At 41.0% G+C, this 18,369-nt stretch overlaps 1 protein-coding gene across 4 annotated transcripts in view; it reads left to right on the top strand.

Moving 5' to 3' along the window:
• Positions 1-1,990: 1,990 nt before the first annotated feature.
• OSBPL9 (oxysterol binding protein-like 9) overlaps positions 1,991-18,369 on the top strand; it is a 263,804-nt gene continuing 247,425 nt past the window's right edge. For 2 of the 4 annotated variants that reach the window (XM_006839758.1, XM_006839759.1), the window contains exon 1: positions 2,176-2,286. In XM_006839758.1, the coding sequence (XP_006839821.1) occupies positions 2,176-2,286 (111 nt within the window). Of the gene's footprint in view, positions 2,287-18,369 lie in introns of all 4 variants that reach the window. The other 2 variants (XM_006839757.1, XM_006839761.1) reach the window with 2 other exon arrangements.

Raw genomic sequence — 18,369 nt, forward strand, 5'->3', positions numbered from 1 at the left:
GAACAACTGCCTCTTGGTCCAGGTACAGATTCCTCATGAGCACAATTAAGCGTTCAGGAATACTCATACTTTTCAATGTTGTCCATAGCTTGTCATGATCCACACAATTGAAAGCCTTTGTGTAGTCAGTAAAGCACAGGTAAACATCTTTCTGGTACTCTCTACTTTCAGCCAAGATCCATCGGACATCAGCAATGATATCTGAAAGAAAGAAGTTTACTTAATGCTTTATTTACTATGCAAAGACATTTAATTGTGTGAATTATAACAAACTATGGATAATATTGTAAAGAATGGATATTACAGAACTCTTTATTGTTTCATGTGGAACCTGTACATAGACCAAGAGGCAATTGTTTGATCAGAATAAGGGGATACTGAATGGTTTAAAATCAGGTAAGGTTTGTGCCAGGGTTTCACCATATTTATTCAATCTGTATACTGAACAAATAATTCTGGAAACTGGATTATGTGAAGGAGAATGTGGCATCAGGTTGGAGAAAGAGTCATCAAAACCTATTATATGCAGGTTGTACAACTTTGCTTATTATTAGAGAATTGACATTGGCATATTGATAAGATCAAAGACTACAACCTTCAGTATGGATTGCACCTTTATGCAAAGAAAACAAAAATCCTCACAAACCTGACTAATAAATAACATCATGATAAATGAAGAGAAGATTGAAGTTGTCCAAGTCTTCATTTGGCTTGTATCATAATCAATGCTCAGGGAAGCTGCAGTCAGGAAAACAAAGGTGGTATTGTATTAGGCAAATCTGCAAAGGACTTATTTAGAGTGTTCAAGAGCAACAATATCAGCTTGAGGACTAAGGTGCGTCTGACCCAAGCTATGGCTGCTGTTATTGTTGTTGTTGTTATGTGCCATCTAGTCAATACCAACTCATAGTGATCCTATACACAACAGAATGAAACTCTGCCAACCTCACAATCGTTGCTACGTTTGAGTCTATTGCTGCAGTCCTTTGCCAATCCATCTAGTTGGGGAGTCTTCCTCTTTTTCTCTGCCCCTTCACTTTACCAATCATTATATCCTTCTCCAGGGCTGTTCCCTCCTAACAATATGTCCAAAGTATGATAGATGAAGTCTGGCTATCCTGGCTTCCAAGGAGCTTTCTAACTGTACTTCTTCCAGCACAGATTTGTTTATTCTTTTGGTAGTCCATGGTACTTTCAATATTCTCCTCCAACATCAACTCAAATACACCAATTCTTCTGTGGTCTTCATTATCCACTGTCCAACCTTCACATGCCCATGAGATTATTAAAAATACCATGGCTTGGTTCAGGTGCACCTTAGTCTCTTGAACACTTTAAAGAGGTCTTGTACAGCAGATTTGCCTAATGCAATATGTCGTTTAATTTCTTGACTGCTGCTTCCATGAGTTTTGATGGTTGATTTCAGTAAAATGAACTCTTTTTGTCATTTTGCTGAAAATCATCTCTTTTGATTTTCAGCAAAATGACAACTTCAATCTTTTCTCCATTTATAAGGATGTTGTTTGCACGTGAAAGTTGGACAGTGAACAAGGAAGACTGTAGAAGAATCTTTGCATTTGAATTATGGTGTTGGCGGAGACTACTGAAAGTACCAGGGACTGCCAAAAGAACAAACAAATCTGTTAGAAGTACAGCCAGAATGTTCCTTAGAAACCTGGACGGTGAGACTTGTCTCTTCTAATTTGGACATTTGTCAGGAGGAATCAGTCCCTGAAGAAGGACATCATGCTTAGAAAAGTCGAGGGTCAGGGAAAAAGAGGAAGCCCTTCAAAGAAAATGACACGGTGGCAGCAATGATGGTCTCTAACATAATGACAATTGTGAGGATGGTGAAGGACCTGGTGGTGTTTCGGTCTAATGTGCATAGGGTCCCTATGAGTGGAGCCGACTCGATGGCACCTAACAATAATAAATTTATTTGTTAGAAAATAATTTCAGTACAAGTAACTCTGCTTGCATTCCTGAAAACGCCCTACACACAATAAGCGCCGAAACAAAGCTTGTCTGAGATGATCCTAGGGGTTGGGTGGGTCGGGTTGCCCACGCCCTGCAGCCGCTGGTCCCGCCCCGCCCTATAAAGCCCCGCCCCTCGCATGCTGAATACTTTATAGGCGAGTGACGTCAGGCCGTTTGTTGTCATTGGCGGCTCCCAAGATGGCGTCTATCATGGAGGGGCCGCTGAGCAAATGGACTAACGTGATGAAAGGCTGGCAGTACCGTTGGTTCGTTCTGGACTACAATGCAGGGCTGCTCTCCTACTACACGGTGAGTACCAAGAGGGTAACGCTCCGACAGACTGTGCGGCCGCATTCCTTGGTGGAGTGGGTGGCCCGGGTTGTGGGTAGCGGGTTTAGGTTGCTAGGCTAGGGGTGCCGCCGTACGCGAGGGGTTCCCTCGTGGGGGTGGGTTTTACACCCAGATAGCCAATGAAGGTGAAGGAAATGAGGGCTCAGCCAATAAATAAGCAGTGGTTGTGTGATTTACGGGTTGGGGGCGAGTCCGTTTTCTTTTTTAGGGTCCCGAATTTAGCTGTGGTCGCGTGAGGCAGTTTGCAGATATGTGAAATGGGTCATTGTGGTGGTTTAATGTGTCTGGCCGCCGGGTGTGTGCCGTTTCAAGTTACAAGTCATGGACTTTACACCGTCGCCTTCAGGCCCTATTGGTGGCCGCGCCCCTCTTCAGGGACTGAAGAATGCTGCTTACTGCGAACACTTGGCAGCCGGATCCTGGCTAGGTCCAAAGGTTACTGGCCCTCCGGCAACATGAAAGTATCCCTTGTGTATGTCCAGTGTGAATGTCTTGCTCAGGGGGTCGCATCTCTATTCAGTGGGAGGCGAGGGTAACCCATGCCTAACTTTTGAGAGCTGAGTATCTTGTTAGCAGAGAAGGCAGAGAAGGGCTAACGTAGTTCCCTGAAAGTTATGTTCTGGAGAGGACTGAGTTCAGGGTTTCACTGTAGTTAACATGCGTCAGTGACCGTGGACTAGTCGATGAATTGCCATGTATCTTACGTTCTGACTATCCTCTCCTCCCCATCGCATTAGAAATGGAAGGTGGGTGGTGTTATAGAGAGAAATTACAGAGGTGCTTTCTCTGAATGGTATGTAGTTAATAATAGTTATTGAGAGGGAGGAAGCTGTTTAAAAAGGACAGAATAGAATGCCCTGAAGGATTTAGAAAATGATAGAAGACAGAAGGAAAAGAGCAAACATGAATTATGGAAAAAGGGTTAATGTTGATAAGAGCATCTGGTAATTACTCATTAACTTAAAATAATGAGCACCTACTGTGTGTCAGTTATTGTTTTAGGCTGAATGTGTGTGTGTCGCATCTGTGTGTGTGTCGTATTTGTGCAAATGTGTGGCGCCTGTATGTGTACATAGGAGCAAGAATCAAGACTTCAAGATATTCACAGTCCCTGCCTCCTGGCTTGCATTCTAGTTTAGTGGCTTCCTTAATTTATTTTACTCACAATAACTCTGTAAAGTAGGCTTTTGTTATCCCATTTGTATATCGTCCTTTTACTGTTTTGGATTCTGAAATTCCAACCAAGCTTTAAAGTAATTTGCTCAAGATCGCATAGCTAAAGTAATTTGCTCTAGATCACATTTTGAATCCTAACTCTATCACTTAATGTGATAGAGTTAGGATTCAAAATTTCCTTGATGGACTCTTTCCACTAAACTTCACTTTCACTATGTTGTTGTTAAGTGCTGTTGAGTCGATTCCGACCCATAGCTATAGGATTTTGGTGGCTGTAAATCCTTATCGGAGTAGAAAGCCTCATCTTTCTCCCACAGAACCGCTGGTAGTTTCGAACTGCTGACCTTGAGATTAGCAGCCAATTTGTAACCATGCTACCAGAGCTCCTTTCACTATAAGAAGGAAAAAAGTGCTAGCTATGAGTTACTAAAGATAAAGTAAGAGTGAACGAATTACTTTTTTTAAAGGGAAAAAGACCAAACCTTTGGGTCTTATATACATTGTTCACGATTATTTTTAGGTAGCCATGAAAAAGAGGGAACTGAATGTTATATTCTGAAAACTTTGGAATTATGAAGTCCCATGGTTCAGGTAGCGTAGTGGTTACGAATTGGTCTGCGAACCACAGGTCAGCAGTTCGAAACTACCAACTGTTCTGTGGGAGAAAGATGAGGCTTTCTGCTCCCGTAAAGATTTCCAGCCTCGGAAACCCTGTACAGGGTCACTATGAGTTGGAACCGACTCCACAGCACATAACAACAATGGTTCAGGTAGAGGAACCTTGGTAATGAAGTGGGTTACGAGTTGGGCTGCTAAACCACAAGGTCAGCAGTTCAAATATACCAGTCTGGAGAAAGATGAGGCTTTCTGCTCCAGTAAAGATTTGCAGCCTTGGAAACCCTATACCAGTTCTTGCTATGAGTCAGAGTTGGAACCAACTCAACAGCATACAGCCACCACCACCTTGGCTCAGGTAAATGAAGATACTACCTGGTTTCAGTAGTTGTGATAATCAGAAAATCCCATAGAACCTATTCAGCATGTTCTGTATAATTTCAGTGAGTGTAACTTTGAGACTGAGATACTTTGTTGTTGTTAAGTGCTGTTGAGTTGATATAGGAAACCCTGTATAGGGTTTCTGAGGAACGGCTGGTATACTTGAACCGCCAACTTTGCGGTTCAAAACTAACTTAGCAGTCCAGCGCATTAACCCACAGCGCCACACCAGGACTCCTTGGCTGGCTGGCTGGCTGTTTGCCGTGGAGTCGGTTCCGACTCATAGCGATTCATAACCATTCCACTACCAGAGCTCCTTATTGACCCCAAATTTGTAGCATAGTGGTTACGAATCAGTCTGCTAACCTCAAGGTCGGCAGTTCGAAACTACCAGCTGTTCCGCGGGAGAAAGATAAGGCATTCTGCTCCCGTAAAGATTTACAGCCTCGGCGACCCCGTACAGGGTCGCTATGAGTTGGAACCGACTCCACGGTACTTAACAACAACAGCAGGGCCAAACCAGGGAGGGTCTACAATGTGGATCTTGGAAATTGTTATTTCATACGGATTCTTCTTTTAGTGTACCCATTTCTGCCTCCTTGCCTTGTCAGTTTCTGAGTGCTTGGACAAATCTTTCCTTGTTTTACTGGCTTTTACAATAAAACTTTTTTACATACCTTTTTTTCCCCCCTCCTTCCTACTATTTCTCCTTCCTTCTGACACTGTTGTTGTTGTTAAGTGCCGTCGAGTCGGTTGCGACCCTGTACAGGGTTTCCGAGGGTGTAAATCTTTACGGGAGTAGAAAGCCTCATCTTTCTCCCGCGGAGCGGCTGGTAGTTTCGAACCACTGACCTTAAGGTTCACAGCTCGATTCGTAACCACTACGCTACCAGAGCTCCTTCCTTTTGACACTAGATCCTTTAAAATATCATCCTTACAAGGAGAAGGAGTTATCATATTTCTCACTAATGGCTATTTAGAAGTTTCTTCTATGTTAAAGTATTTGATTGTGGAGAAATATTGCACCATCTTGTGAAAATGAACTAGTGAAAAGCAAACCTGTTGCTGCTGAGTCAGTTCTGCTTATGGGGACCCCATGTGTTACAGATGGAATTATCCCTTAAGATTTGTGGAGGCACCCTGGTACGGTGCTGTACTGCTAACTGTAAGGTGGAAGTTCAAACCCACCAGCTGCTCTTTGAAAACCATGTACAGAGGGTCATAGGAGTTGGAACCAACTGGACAGCACTTAACAACACAACAGCAACATTCTTTGTGGAAGGAGATCACCAGACCTTTCTTCTGCTGGACTGCTGACTGGGTTCAAACCATCAACCTTAAGGTTAGTTGTTGTTAAGTGCCATTGAGTCAGTTCCGACTCATAACGACCCCTTATAGGGTTTCCAAGGAGCAACTGGTGAGCTTGAATTGCCAACCTTGAGGTTCAAATTGACCTTGCAGCCCAGCACATTAACCCACTGCACCACACCAGGACTCCTTTAGGTTAGTTGTTGTTAAGTGCTGTAGAGTCGATTCTGACCCATAGTGACCCTGTATAGGGTTTCCGAGGAGCAGCTGGTGAGCTTGAACCACTGACCTTGCAGTTCAAACGGCTTTGTAGTCTGGTGCATTAACTCACAGCACCACACACCAGGACAGGTTAGCAGTCAGGTGCAAACCCAATTCCCAATTCAAGAAGATCCAAAAAAGATTTTTTAAAATTACAGGCATTTATCTAAAGGGAAAGTAGGAGACATTTAAATGTTATCAATGAGTTTTGTATACTTAGACATGATTTCACTACAGTAGGATTCTGAAGGATATGAAGTTATGTATTATGTTATGCATGTGACTCCGTTTAAAGCTGTATCTCCTAATAAGAGTGTCTGAATTAGTTGCAGGAACTTTTAAGCAAAGCAGTAACTAGTAAATTACTCTGTTGCTCTTTTCCAAAAATACTTTAGGGCTACTTCTGGAGTTGTAGGTCTATTCTAGGATGGCCCTAAAAATCTTGAATTTAATTAGCTTAGTTTTGTGGTAGAATTGTCCTGTATGGAGAATTAACATGGGATACTCTCAGTGTTGGATTAGGATTGCCTGGATCCTTGCTGCTGGCCTTGGATTCAAACCCAAATCTAGCCCCTGAGGTTTATGGTCTTTTTATGTTAATTTTGCTTTAATAATTTGTGAGTTATCAGTTTTTTTTAAAAAGAGATTAATATTATTTTGTCCTGCCAAACACAAGAACAGAAAAATGAGTAACTTCTTTTAGGAAAATAGATTTAGGTAGTCTTTTCAGCTTTAGCTCTGCCTCTTGTTAGAAATTTAATGTAGTTAATTCAATAAGCATTTACTTAGGACTGACTTTATAATAGGATCTGAACTGTGTGCATGAACAAACAGGTTGTACTTTAAATCTCAAGAATTCATGAAACGGCTAAGATGAAGACTCACTTGAAATGATTGGCTAGTATACAAAGATACTTTATAAATTACTGACTATTGAAAGCCATTAGTTCTGAGGAGAGTAGTGGCTCCATGAGCTAAGTACTGGACTGTGAACACAAAGGTGGTGCCTTGAGCCCACCAGCCACTCCTTGGGAAAAAGATGAGGATTTTTGCTCCCACAAAGATTTACAACCTCAGAAACCTTATACAGGTTCACTATGAGTTGGAAACAACTCAATGGCACTTAACATCCACAACATTATTACTTATAGAAAGCAAACAGTAAGCAATAGGAAAAATTTGGGGTGAACTCATCCCCTCACCCCCATAAGAACCCTACTTAACATCATTAGAGTGGACCCACTTATATCCATTTTCCCAAATTACCCTTTTCTCTTTCTGTATCATTGGGTGGGCATTCCATGATCAGGTGTCAGCAGGTGCTTCTCTCTCTCAGCAGGTATGTCATTAGATGAGGTGTGGGGCATCTCTGTATTCATTCTCTCTTTCTCAGTGGCTTCTCCAAGCTAAGACTGGTCCCCATGCTTACTGATCCTGCTCTCAATCAGCAGCTTTGGGACAACGCTGGACTGGTGCCAGGATCAGACTGGCATTATGACAGCTCTTAAGGCAAAACTGTTTTACGGGCAACCCCTGTACAGTATATGCCCAAGTGTCTGTGGAGCTTCCTCTTGCCCCCCGCCCCCCTCATGATCCTCAGAACTGGTCCCCTCTCAGCCTCTCAGAATAACTGGCGAGTCTGCCAGTAAGTTGCCAAAGCGGCCACCTCAGCCCCCACTTGCTCTGCTTAGGCCTCTGTTTGCACAGTTCCAGACTGTAACTGCTTCCTCTTTATGGGATGTCCAGCTCTGTTGGTGACCAGCTGCCCAGAGGTACCCAGTTCGGTTGGTGACCTTTTTCCAGTTCTGTTGGTGACCTTTTTCCTAGAGGTACCCAGGTCTGCTCCATGGACTGACTTGCCCACCCATCTGCCAGTCTCCTGGTTCCTGCTCTTCATACTGTTGCCACCCTTTCTCTGCAGCTGGGTTCTCCTGTGCTGGCATTTTCAGTGTTATTAGCTCAGTGTTACAGTTCTTTTATTTGGGTCTAGCAGGTACTGGTTGGATAAGCACTGGACTGTCAACCACAATGGATATGAAACCTATCAGCTTCAAACCTACCAGCAACACTTCAAAAATTCTATACATGGTTGCTATGAGTCAGAACTGATCTGACAGCACTTAACAACAACAACAGCAGGAGGTTCTCAGTGCAGGGACCCAGGTCCAAAGGACATGTTCCTCTCCAGGCTCTTGTTGATCAGGAAATCTCTTAAAAAAAAAGGCTCCTGTAGGATTGACATATATTAGAAAACTTGTCAGTTTCAAGAGTTGGCTTTCTTAAACCCTCCAATCCCTTAGGTTGCTCGTAAACTGACCAGTCCTATTGAGTAGTTTGCAAGCCATGTATGTGGATAGTAAATAGACAATCCTTACCTTCCACTTGCGTGGATAGCAAACCAACTAATTATTTGGCAAATTATGGCCTGACTAATCAGTTTGGGAGAATTGCAAACTCAGGTCCAGAAAAACCACATAAAAGAAACCGATTGCATCATAACATTGCATTATATATGAAGGGGCTTCAAAAAGTTCCTAGGAAAATTGTCATTATCTTTTCCATTTTCCACAAACTTTGAGGCTCCTTTGTATACTGAAGGTGCATAAATGAATGAGATATATGAGGGAACTCACAGTCTAGCAGAGCAGACACCTAAATATAATTTTAAAATAGTATGACAGATTCTGTAATAGAGTTAAGAATAGAGTGCTATAGGAACATTGCCTGCGAAAGGCCAGAGAGACATTTGAACTGAACTTAGAGGGAAGAAGAACATTTCAGGTAATGGGGAAGGATATGCATAAATTTGGAGCTTAAAACACAAGCTTCACTATGAAAACACTGAGAATTTCTGAGCAGCTATAATGTAACAGTGTGTGGAAGCAGATAATAGAATATTGAGTCCAGAAGGTATTTGGAGTCATAAGTCAGATCTGGAAGTAAATTTATTAGATAAATTTTTATCATTAGATAAGGTGCTCAGATAGGTCGTATTGATAGGACTGAGTGACAAATTAAATCTGAGTGAAGTGGGAGAAGGAGAGGAAGAATTCATCACATCCAAGTTTTTGGTTTGAGCGAAATGAATGATAATAGGGATGATAAAAGGATCAGGTTGGGGTGAAAGGTGCTTTGGAACATGTTGAAACTGAGGTAAATATACCTTACAGGCTATTGAATATATGGGCATGGAGTTTAGGCTAAAAATATGAGTAACAAATAAATATGAGCTTCATACATATTTGAGACAGTGAGTGAGAAGGGCAGAAAGCCTCGGGTAGGACTCTGAGAACACCATTGAATTTGATTTCTATTGTTTGTAATACATTACACCAAAACATAGCAACTTAAAACAACAAACATACGAGGGAGTTTCAAAAAGTTCTTGGAAAAATGGAATGAAAAGATGATGGAATTTTTCTGTGAACTTTCTGAAGCCTTCAATATTATCTTACAGATTCTCTGGGTCAGGAATTTGGGAGTGATTTAGCTGAGTGGTTCTGGCTCAAGGTCTGTCATGAGGTTGCAATCAAGATGTTGGCAAGGGTTGTAGCAATCTGAAAGACTTGACTAGGCCTGGAGGATCTATTTCCCAGATGACTCACCCACACATTGTTGGCAGAAAGTCTCAGTTTGTTTCTGGCTGTTGGGAGGTGGCCTCCATTCCTCACCAGATAGACTCTTCATTGGGCTATTTAAGTGTCATCATGACATGGCAGCTGGCTTTGCCCAGAACAAGTGATTCAAGTGCGAGGAAGGAGGAAGCTGTAATACTTATGGCTTAGTCTCAAAAGTCACATACTGTCATTGATGTTTATTGTATTAATTAGTCACTAAGTCCAGCTCATGCTAACAGGGATGAGAGTTAGACTTACCTTTGGTCAGGAGTGTCAAATCATTTGTGGGCTGGTTTTAAATCACCATAATTGCATTTTTAAGCATCAATCAGAGGAAAAAGCCTACATATGAAAATGAACAGAGATATAAAAGAAGAACCAGAAGGATGTGGTAGTTATGGAATCAAGAAGGGAATAGTGAGTTGCTTTGAATACTGCTGAGAGGGTTGAATTTTCGTTGTTGTTAAGTGCCGTCGAGTTGGTTCCAACCGATAGTGACACTTATAGGGTTTCCAAGGAGCGGCTGGTGAGCTTGAACTGCTGACCTTGTGGTTCAAACCAACTTTGCAGTCCAGCGCATTAGCCCAAGGAGCTGCAGTAGATGAGGTCTGAAAAGTATCCCTTGAATTGATCAGTTTCGACATTATTGCTACTCTTAGTGAGAGTAGTGTCTGTGGGGTAGCAGGTGTGTAAAGCATATTGAAGTAACTTGAAGAGTTAACTGGGGGTAAGAATTAGAGAAAGTGAGTGTAGATTAATTACTGAAAATACCTGGTTATGAAAGGGGCAGAGAGGGAGAGAGATGGAGTTGAAGAGACTGGGTTGCAAAGTATAGTAAGTAGTATGCTTAAATGTTGTAGGGAGGAAGCAATGCTAAAAATGAAGATAGAATTGGGAGGTAAGGAATGTAGTTCGCTCTCTTCATGTATCGACTTGCATCTGACATTTCACGTTTATTGGCAATAGTAAAAAAAATCTAGTATCTGATAATTTTATATATTAAAGCTGTATGTCTGGCAGAAATGAACATCAAGTTGTGAGGCCAGAGTAATGCTGGCTGTGATGGTTAAGGTTATGTGTCAAGTTGGCAGGACCATGATTCTCAGTAGTTTGGCAGTAAGTAATTGATGCAGTCATGCAGACATTCTCCATTTTGTGATCTGATGTATTCATCCTTTATTTTTGCATAGTGCTGATTTTTTATAACAACCTGGCCTCTAGAACCTAGTCAAATGAGAAAGGGTGTAATGATTTTGGACAGTGACCCTGGGAGCTGGAAAAAAGATTAACTAGAGGCAAGTTGGAGTCCTGGTATGGCACTGAAGGATAATGCCCTGGACCACAAAGTTGGTTTAAACCACAAGATCAGCAGTTAAAATCCAGCAGCCACTATTTGGAAACCCTAGACAGGGTTGCTATGAGTTGGAGCCAGCTCAATGGCACTTAGCAACAGCAAAAGGCAAGTTAAAGACTAACCAGGTTTTGTGTGAGGAGAACTAGGCCAGATTATAAAACATAGTTTTGTTTAGTCATGATCTATGATTGTTAAGCCATTCTTGATTAGTTTTTGTAACATTTTAAGGAGAAGATAAACATTGAAGCAATAAGTTACTTGGACCACTCAACGTATTTATTTTTTGCAAGAGGAGTTGATTGAGTTATGTTTTTTTCCGTTAAAATTTTTATTGTAAATCTAATGAAAGCTTACAGATGAGTTACCATGTTTTTCACTGTTAAACACTGACTGGAAGAAACTCATAATGACTTTGCATTTCAAAAGCATTGCTAGTCAAATTTAAGTGTATTTGACAGTCTTTAGCAGTGTCAGAAAGGTGATTAAAAAAAAAACAACCCTGCCATCTAATTTTTAAAAATTTTTAACTATATATTTTTCTTGCAAAGATATAAAAGAGGTAGTCTTAAGATTCTCATAAAAATGAGATGCAGCACTGTTCTCATTTAAACAGGTAAAAGTGAATTTACACTTTTCCAAATAAACTAATCTTGAATATATCAAATACGGTTTTTACTGAAAAGTTATATTTATGTGGTACATTTTAGTAGTTCTAATCTAATACAGTGAATTTCCACAATTTGTCATTGTGTCATACTGAGGTAGTTTTGTGTTGATGTGATGCCACTAGTATTTGAAATGCCAGCAGGGTCACCCATGGTAGACAGGTTTCAGCAGTTTCCAGCCTTAGACAGACTAGGAAGGAAAGGCAGACCACTTCTGAATGGTTCCCAACTGTAAACCTTATAAATAGCAGCGGGACATTGCCAGGTATAGTGCCAGAAGATGAGCCCCTTGAGTGGAAGGTATTCAAAATATGACTGGGAAAGAGCTGTCTCCTCAAAGTACAGTTGACCTTAATGATGGGGATGGAGTAAAGCTTTCAATACCTTCATTTACTGATATGGCACAACTCCAAAGGAGAAGAAACAACTGCAAACATCCATTAATGATAGGAATGTGGAAGTATATAGTATGAATCTAGGAAAATTGGAAGTTGTCAGAAATGTAATGGAACTCATAAAGATGGTTATCCTAGGCATTAGAGAGCTGAAATGGACTGGTATTGGCCATTTTGAATTCAACACTCTTTTGATTTATTACACCTGGAGTGTCAAATTGAAGAGGAATGTTGTGACAGTCATAATAAAATAGAAGGTTTTAAGGTCTATCTTGAAGTATAGTGCTGTCTGTGCTAAGATAATACCCATATGTCTACAAGGAAGACTGAGCCCTGGTATGGCACTATAGGATGAACACTGGACTGCTAACTGGAAGGTCGGCAGTTCAGATCCACCAGACCAACCTCTCCCAGAAACCCTGTACAAGGTCACTTTGAGTCAGAACGAACTAGACAACACATAACAACAACAACAACCAGGAAGACCAGTCAATACCATTATTATTCAGGTTTATCCTTCAACCACTGAAGACAATTGTTTTAGACCATATTTTCTATAGAAGCAACACCATATGGTGAGAGATAGAGGTTTATTATCAAGGAAATGGCTTACAATTGTAGAGTCCCAGCTGAAAAGATAGAGAGAGCCGTTTCCGTGTGTCCATTATATTGGGAGCAGACCACACCCCCAGGGAAGTATCCCTTCAGTTGATTGGCTGCTCTTGGCCACTCATCATAGTTAATTATGCCTGTGTTTAGGTTTCATCACCGTGGGAATAAGCACATCTTAACTGCTAAACCTATGGAAATACTGGCCTACTCAAGTTGACACAAAACCCTAACTATTACACCAATGATAAAGCAATTGACGAATTCTATCAACTTCAGTATGAAATTGATCAAACATGCAGTCAAAATGTATTGATAATTATTGATAATTAGAATATGAAAACTGGAATCAGAGAAAGAATCAGTAATTGGAAAATACAGCCTTGGTGATAGAAATGATGCTGAGATCACATGGGAGAATTTTGTAAGACCTTCCAGATACCTTTTTCAACAACATTAACACATTTACTCACCTGATGGAATACATAGCAATCCAATCAACTACATGTTTGGGAAGAAAAGGTGGAAAAGCTCAATATCGTCAGCCAAAACAAGATGGAAGGCAGACTGGAACAGACAGTCCATCAATTACTCACCGGCGAGTTCATGCTGAAGTCGAAGAAAATGAAAACAAGTTCACAAGAGCTAAAATATGACCTTGACTATTTCTCAACTGAATTTAGAGACCATCTCAAGAACAAATTTGATGCATTGGAAACTAATGATTGAAAACCAGAAGAGTTGTGGATACCATCAAGAACATCATACATTTCACATTAAAAAAATAATAATAATTGTGAAGAAAGCAAAAGGTTATTTAAAAGGCATAAAGAGACCATTTCCAGCAAGATGGCGGACTAAGCAGATGCACTACGCAGGCTCTCTACAACAAAGACATGAAAGACCAAATGAAACAAACATGATGAAAATTCTGGCACCTTGAACTTTAGAAGAAGGGTTAGAGAAGTGGATAGAGTGCTTGCTGGTAGAAGAAGCCAAGTAGGGACCGAGAAAAAGGGAGAGACTGACTAGTGAACAGCTGTCCAGGCTTTACTTGACCACTTTGTGATCAGGTTTGGCAACAGAAGGAGGCCTGGCAGAGCAGATTCACACAGGTGACGGGAAAGGTGCCATTTCTTCTTTTTTCACCTTGGTGACCAGATGTCTGAACACCTCCTACCTTCATCTACTCCCAGTGTAAACCCTGCTTTCTAGGAGTTTGGAGCCATGTGGTTGGGAGCCACACCAGTGAGGGTTGGGGCCAGCTGTGCTACTTTGATGCCTGGAATCAGGTGGGCTCAGCTCCAAACCTACAGAACCTGCAGAGCCACCAGACCAGCATTTATCCAGTCACCCTACCCCCACCTTCCCTGTGGTCCTAACAGACACTGGAACCAGCTCCATTTAGGATTCCCACAATCTGCTTGTGGATTGAGTACTCTGAACATAGATAACACCGAGGCCAAAAGGAACTCCATCTAGGGCCAGGCATTCTGCTGTCACATACCTTCCACAACACTCTGACCCAGGCCATGGTATTTTCAATCACCTTGTAAGCGTTTGAATGTTGGGTAATGCATAAGGAAGACCTTTGAATTATGATATAGGTGAAGAATATTGAAAAAACCAGGGATTTCCAGAAGACCAAATACATCTGTGTTGGAAGAAGAACAGCCAGAATGCTCCTTATTAGCATGGATGATGAGACTTTCTCTCTCATAGTTTGAACATATTATTAGTAGGGTTCTGGAGAAGGACATCATGCTTGAAAAAGTGGAGAGTCAGGGATAAAAAGGAAGATCCTTGATGAGATGGGTTGTTACAGTGGCATCAACAGTGGTCTCAAATATGACAACACATGTGAGGACGGCGCAGGACTGGGCAGTGTGTCATTGTGTTGTGCATAGAGTCACTATGAGTCGGAACCAACTTGAAGATACCTAATAACAACAATAAAGTAACTGTTAAGTGTCATCTAGTTGGTTTTGATTTAGGACAACCCGGTAGGTATATAGGGTTTCTGAGGAGTGGCTGGTGGATTTGAACCACCAACACTGTGGTTCAAACTGACTTTGCGGTCTAGTGCTTATATTGCAGTACCACAGAATTGTAAAAAGATGATGACAACAAAATTACATTTAATTTGAATGCTCTGAAATGAAAACTAAGTAATGTCATTAAGAAGAAATGTGTGAAAATCTTATAGCTTTCACTTTCCTTTAAAATTCTAGCCGTGTTCACTGCTCTCATTTCTCACTCTCCTGAACATTGCTTGTATAATGCTTTTGAATATTTGATAATTTTGTACATGCTAAAATTAACTAAACATATCTCTGTTGTTTTTGTTAAGTACTGTTGAGTTGGTTCTGACTCATAGCAACTCTGGATAGGGTTTCCGAGGAGCAGCGGTTGAACCAGTGACCTAAGGATTAGCATTATAGTGCTTATCCTACAGGGCCACACTAGGACTCTACAGCTTATCTCTGGTACATTCTTTATTTGTACAAGCTTATAAACTCCTTCAACTCCTGGTATGGCCCTGTAAGATAAGCACTGGACTGTTAACCACAAGGTTGGCAGTTCAAACCCATCAGCTGCTCCTTGGAAACCCTACACAGGGTCACTATGAGTTGGAACCCACTTGATGACTGACACTTTACAACAACAATATGCACTCCTTGTGTGTGACTGCAGGAGTCCTGGTGTGACACTCTAGGAAAAGCACTAGACTGCTAACTCTGCAAGGTTGGTGGTTCAAACGACCTGCTATTCCTCAGTAACACTATACAGGGTTACTGTGAGCTGGAACCAGCTTGACAGTACTTTAGCAACAGCATGTGACTACTGTGGTGGTGGTGATGTTGGTTATGTGATGTGGAGTCAGTTCCGATTCATAGCAAGCCTGCATAGGGGTTTCCGAGGCTGTTGTAAATCTTTACAGGAGCAGAAAGCCTCATCTTTCACCTGCTAAATGGCTGGTGGTTTCGAACTGCTGAATTAGAGGTTAGCAGCCCAACTCATAACCACTATGCTACCAGGGAGGGCGCTTAATTATTTATTATGCTCATTTTAGCCATATTCCTCCATTCTTTGATGTATGGTAATCCTAACCCCTGTGCCCGTGAAAAGAAACCCTGGTAGCATAGTGGATTATGAACTAGACTGCTAACCACAAGGTCAGAAGTTCAAATCTATCAGTTGCTCTGCAGTAAAAAGTTGAGCTTTCTGTTCCCATAAAGATTTATAACCTCAGAAACCCTATACAGAGTTGCTCTGAGTCAGAACCGATTGGTGGCTTACAACCACCACCACCATTCCTATGAAGGATCCTGATGTGACTCTGTAGGATAAGCACTGAACTGCTAACTGGAATATTGGCAGTTTAAACACTTTGGCCTCTCTGTTTCTCTCCTCTGAAACCCATACAGGGTTGCTATGACTCCAGTGCACGTAGCGACAACAATGCCTATGATTATGGACCCATTTTGAAGTGAGTTGTTAATGAGGCTATATTAAGGTGGCATAAAGGTGGAGTTCTTGGTGTGGTGCTGTGGGTTAATGTACTGGACTGCAAGGTTGGTTTGAATGGCAAGGACAATAGTTCAAGCTCATCAGCCGCTCCTCAGAAACCCCATATGAAGTCGCTATGAGTCGAAACTTAACAGCAAGGTGGAGTCCTGTAGGATTAGTTCTGGACCACAAGGTCGGTTTGAACCACAAGATTGGCTGTTCAAACTCACCAGCCGCTCCTTGGAAACCCTACACAGAGATACTATCAACAAGAAATGGTTGATGTTCAGCCATTTCAAAAGGTAGCATAGGATTTAGAGCCAGTGGTCCTGAAGGAAGAAGTCCAACGTGTATTGAAGGCATTGGCAAAGAACAAGGCTCTGGGAGTTGATGGGATACAAATTGAAATCATTCAACAAACTGATGGAGCACTGGAGACACTCACTCATCTATGCCAAGAAATTTGGAAGACAACTACCTGGCCAACTGACTGGAAAAGATCCATATTTATGCCCATTCCAAAGAGAGGTCACTCAACGAAATGCAGAAATCCTCGGACAGTATCATTAATATCACATGCAAGTAAAAATTTTCTAAAGATATCACAAAAACAGCTGCAACCATACATTGGCAGAGAACTTAGAAATATTTATTCAAGATACACTATTTGTGTATCTTCTTAGGATAAATATTTATTGTTGAGTTGTAGGAGTTCTTTATTCTAGATACTAGACCCTTGTCAGATTATGGTTTGTAAACAAATTTTTTTTATCCTGTTGGACTGTTTTCTAAATTCTTGATGGTGACCTTTGAAGCAAAACATTTTAAATTTTGATGATGTACAATTTATATATTTTTTGTTGTTTGTGCTTTTAGTATCATATTAAAACACACACACACATCATCATCATCATCATCTAATCAAATCCAGCAAAGGTTTGTACCTAATGTTATCTTCTAAGAATTTTATAGTGTTAGCTTTTACATTTCGGTCTTTGATCCATTTTTTAGTTCAATGTTGTATATGGTGTGAAGTAGGGGTGCAACTTCATTCTTTTGCTTGCAGGTATATCCAGTTGTCCCAGCATCATTTTTTGAAAAAGTCTATCCTTTTCCCAATGCTTTAGTACTTTTGCTGAAAATCAATTTACCATAAATGTAAAGGCTTATTTCTAGACTCACCATTGTATTCCATTGATCTATATGTCTCCTCTGATGTGAGTTCTATACTGTGTGGATTACTGTTGCTTTCTTTTAAGTTTTGAAATCACGAGGCATGTGTCCTCCAGATTTTTTCTTTTTCAAGACTGTTTTGTTATTTTGAATTTGTACTTAAATTTTAGGGTTTAGTGGACTAATGCATCAGACTGCAAAGTCATTTGAACTGCAAGGTCAGTGGTTCAAGCTCACCAGCTGCTCCTTGGAAACCCTATACAGGGTTGCTATGTGTCGGAATTGACTCGATGGCACTTAACAACAAGAACAACAACAATGACTTCACTAAGAAGTTGTGATAACACTGTGGTTTAGGCACAGAAGAAGCGCTGTGTATTCACCACACATCTGTCCCTAAGCCAAATTCTGGGCTGGAGTCCCTAAAGCACTAAGCCCACCCGGTCTCTTTCTCCTTGCCCTGGAGATTTTGAGACACAGTAGAAACTAACTGCAAAATTAATGGTTCAAACCCAGAAGACACTTTGCAGGAGAAAGATGAAGGCTGGCTGTTCCCATAACAAATTATAGTCTTAGAAACCTTATATAGATTCTCTAGGAGTTCACAGTGAGTTTTTTGGTTTTAGTGACTTAATCATCAACAAATAAGCATATACATAACTCTTGTGAGTTGAAAATTGTCTCTTTAATTGAGGGCCTTGTCTCCCTAGAAATACCATTCCAGTTTCTCTTCCTCAAGATAGGTAAAATTATTGAAAGTGTATAAGAGTTTTCTACAATGTCTACCTAGACCAAGAAGCAGTTGTTCGAACCGAACATGGGAACACTGAATGTTTTAAAATTGGGAAAAGTGTGAGACAGGGTTGTATTCTTTCACTATACTTATTCAACCTGTATGCTGAGCAAATAATACGAGAAGCTGGGTTCTATGAAGAAAAACGTGGTATCAGGATTGGAGGAAGACTCATTAACAACCT

This window comes from Chrysochloris asiatica, unplaced genomic scaffold (assembly GCF_000296735.1).
Source record: "Chrysochloris asiatica unplaced genomic scaffold, ChrAsi1.0 scaffold00026, whole genome shotgun sequence".
NCBI lineage: Eukaryota > Metazoa > Chordata > Mammalia > Afrosoricida > Chrysochloridae > Chrysochloris > Chrysochloris asiatica.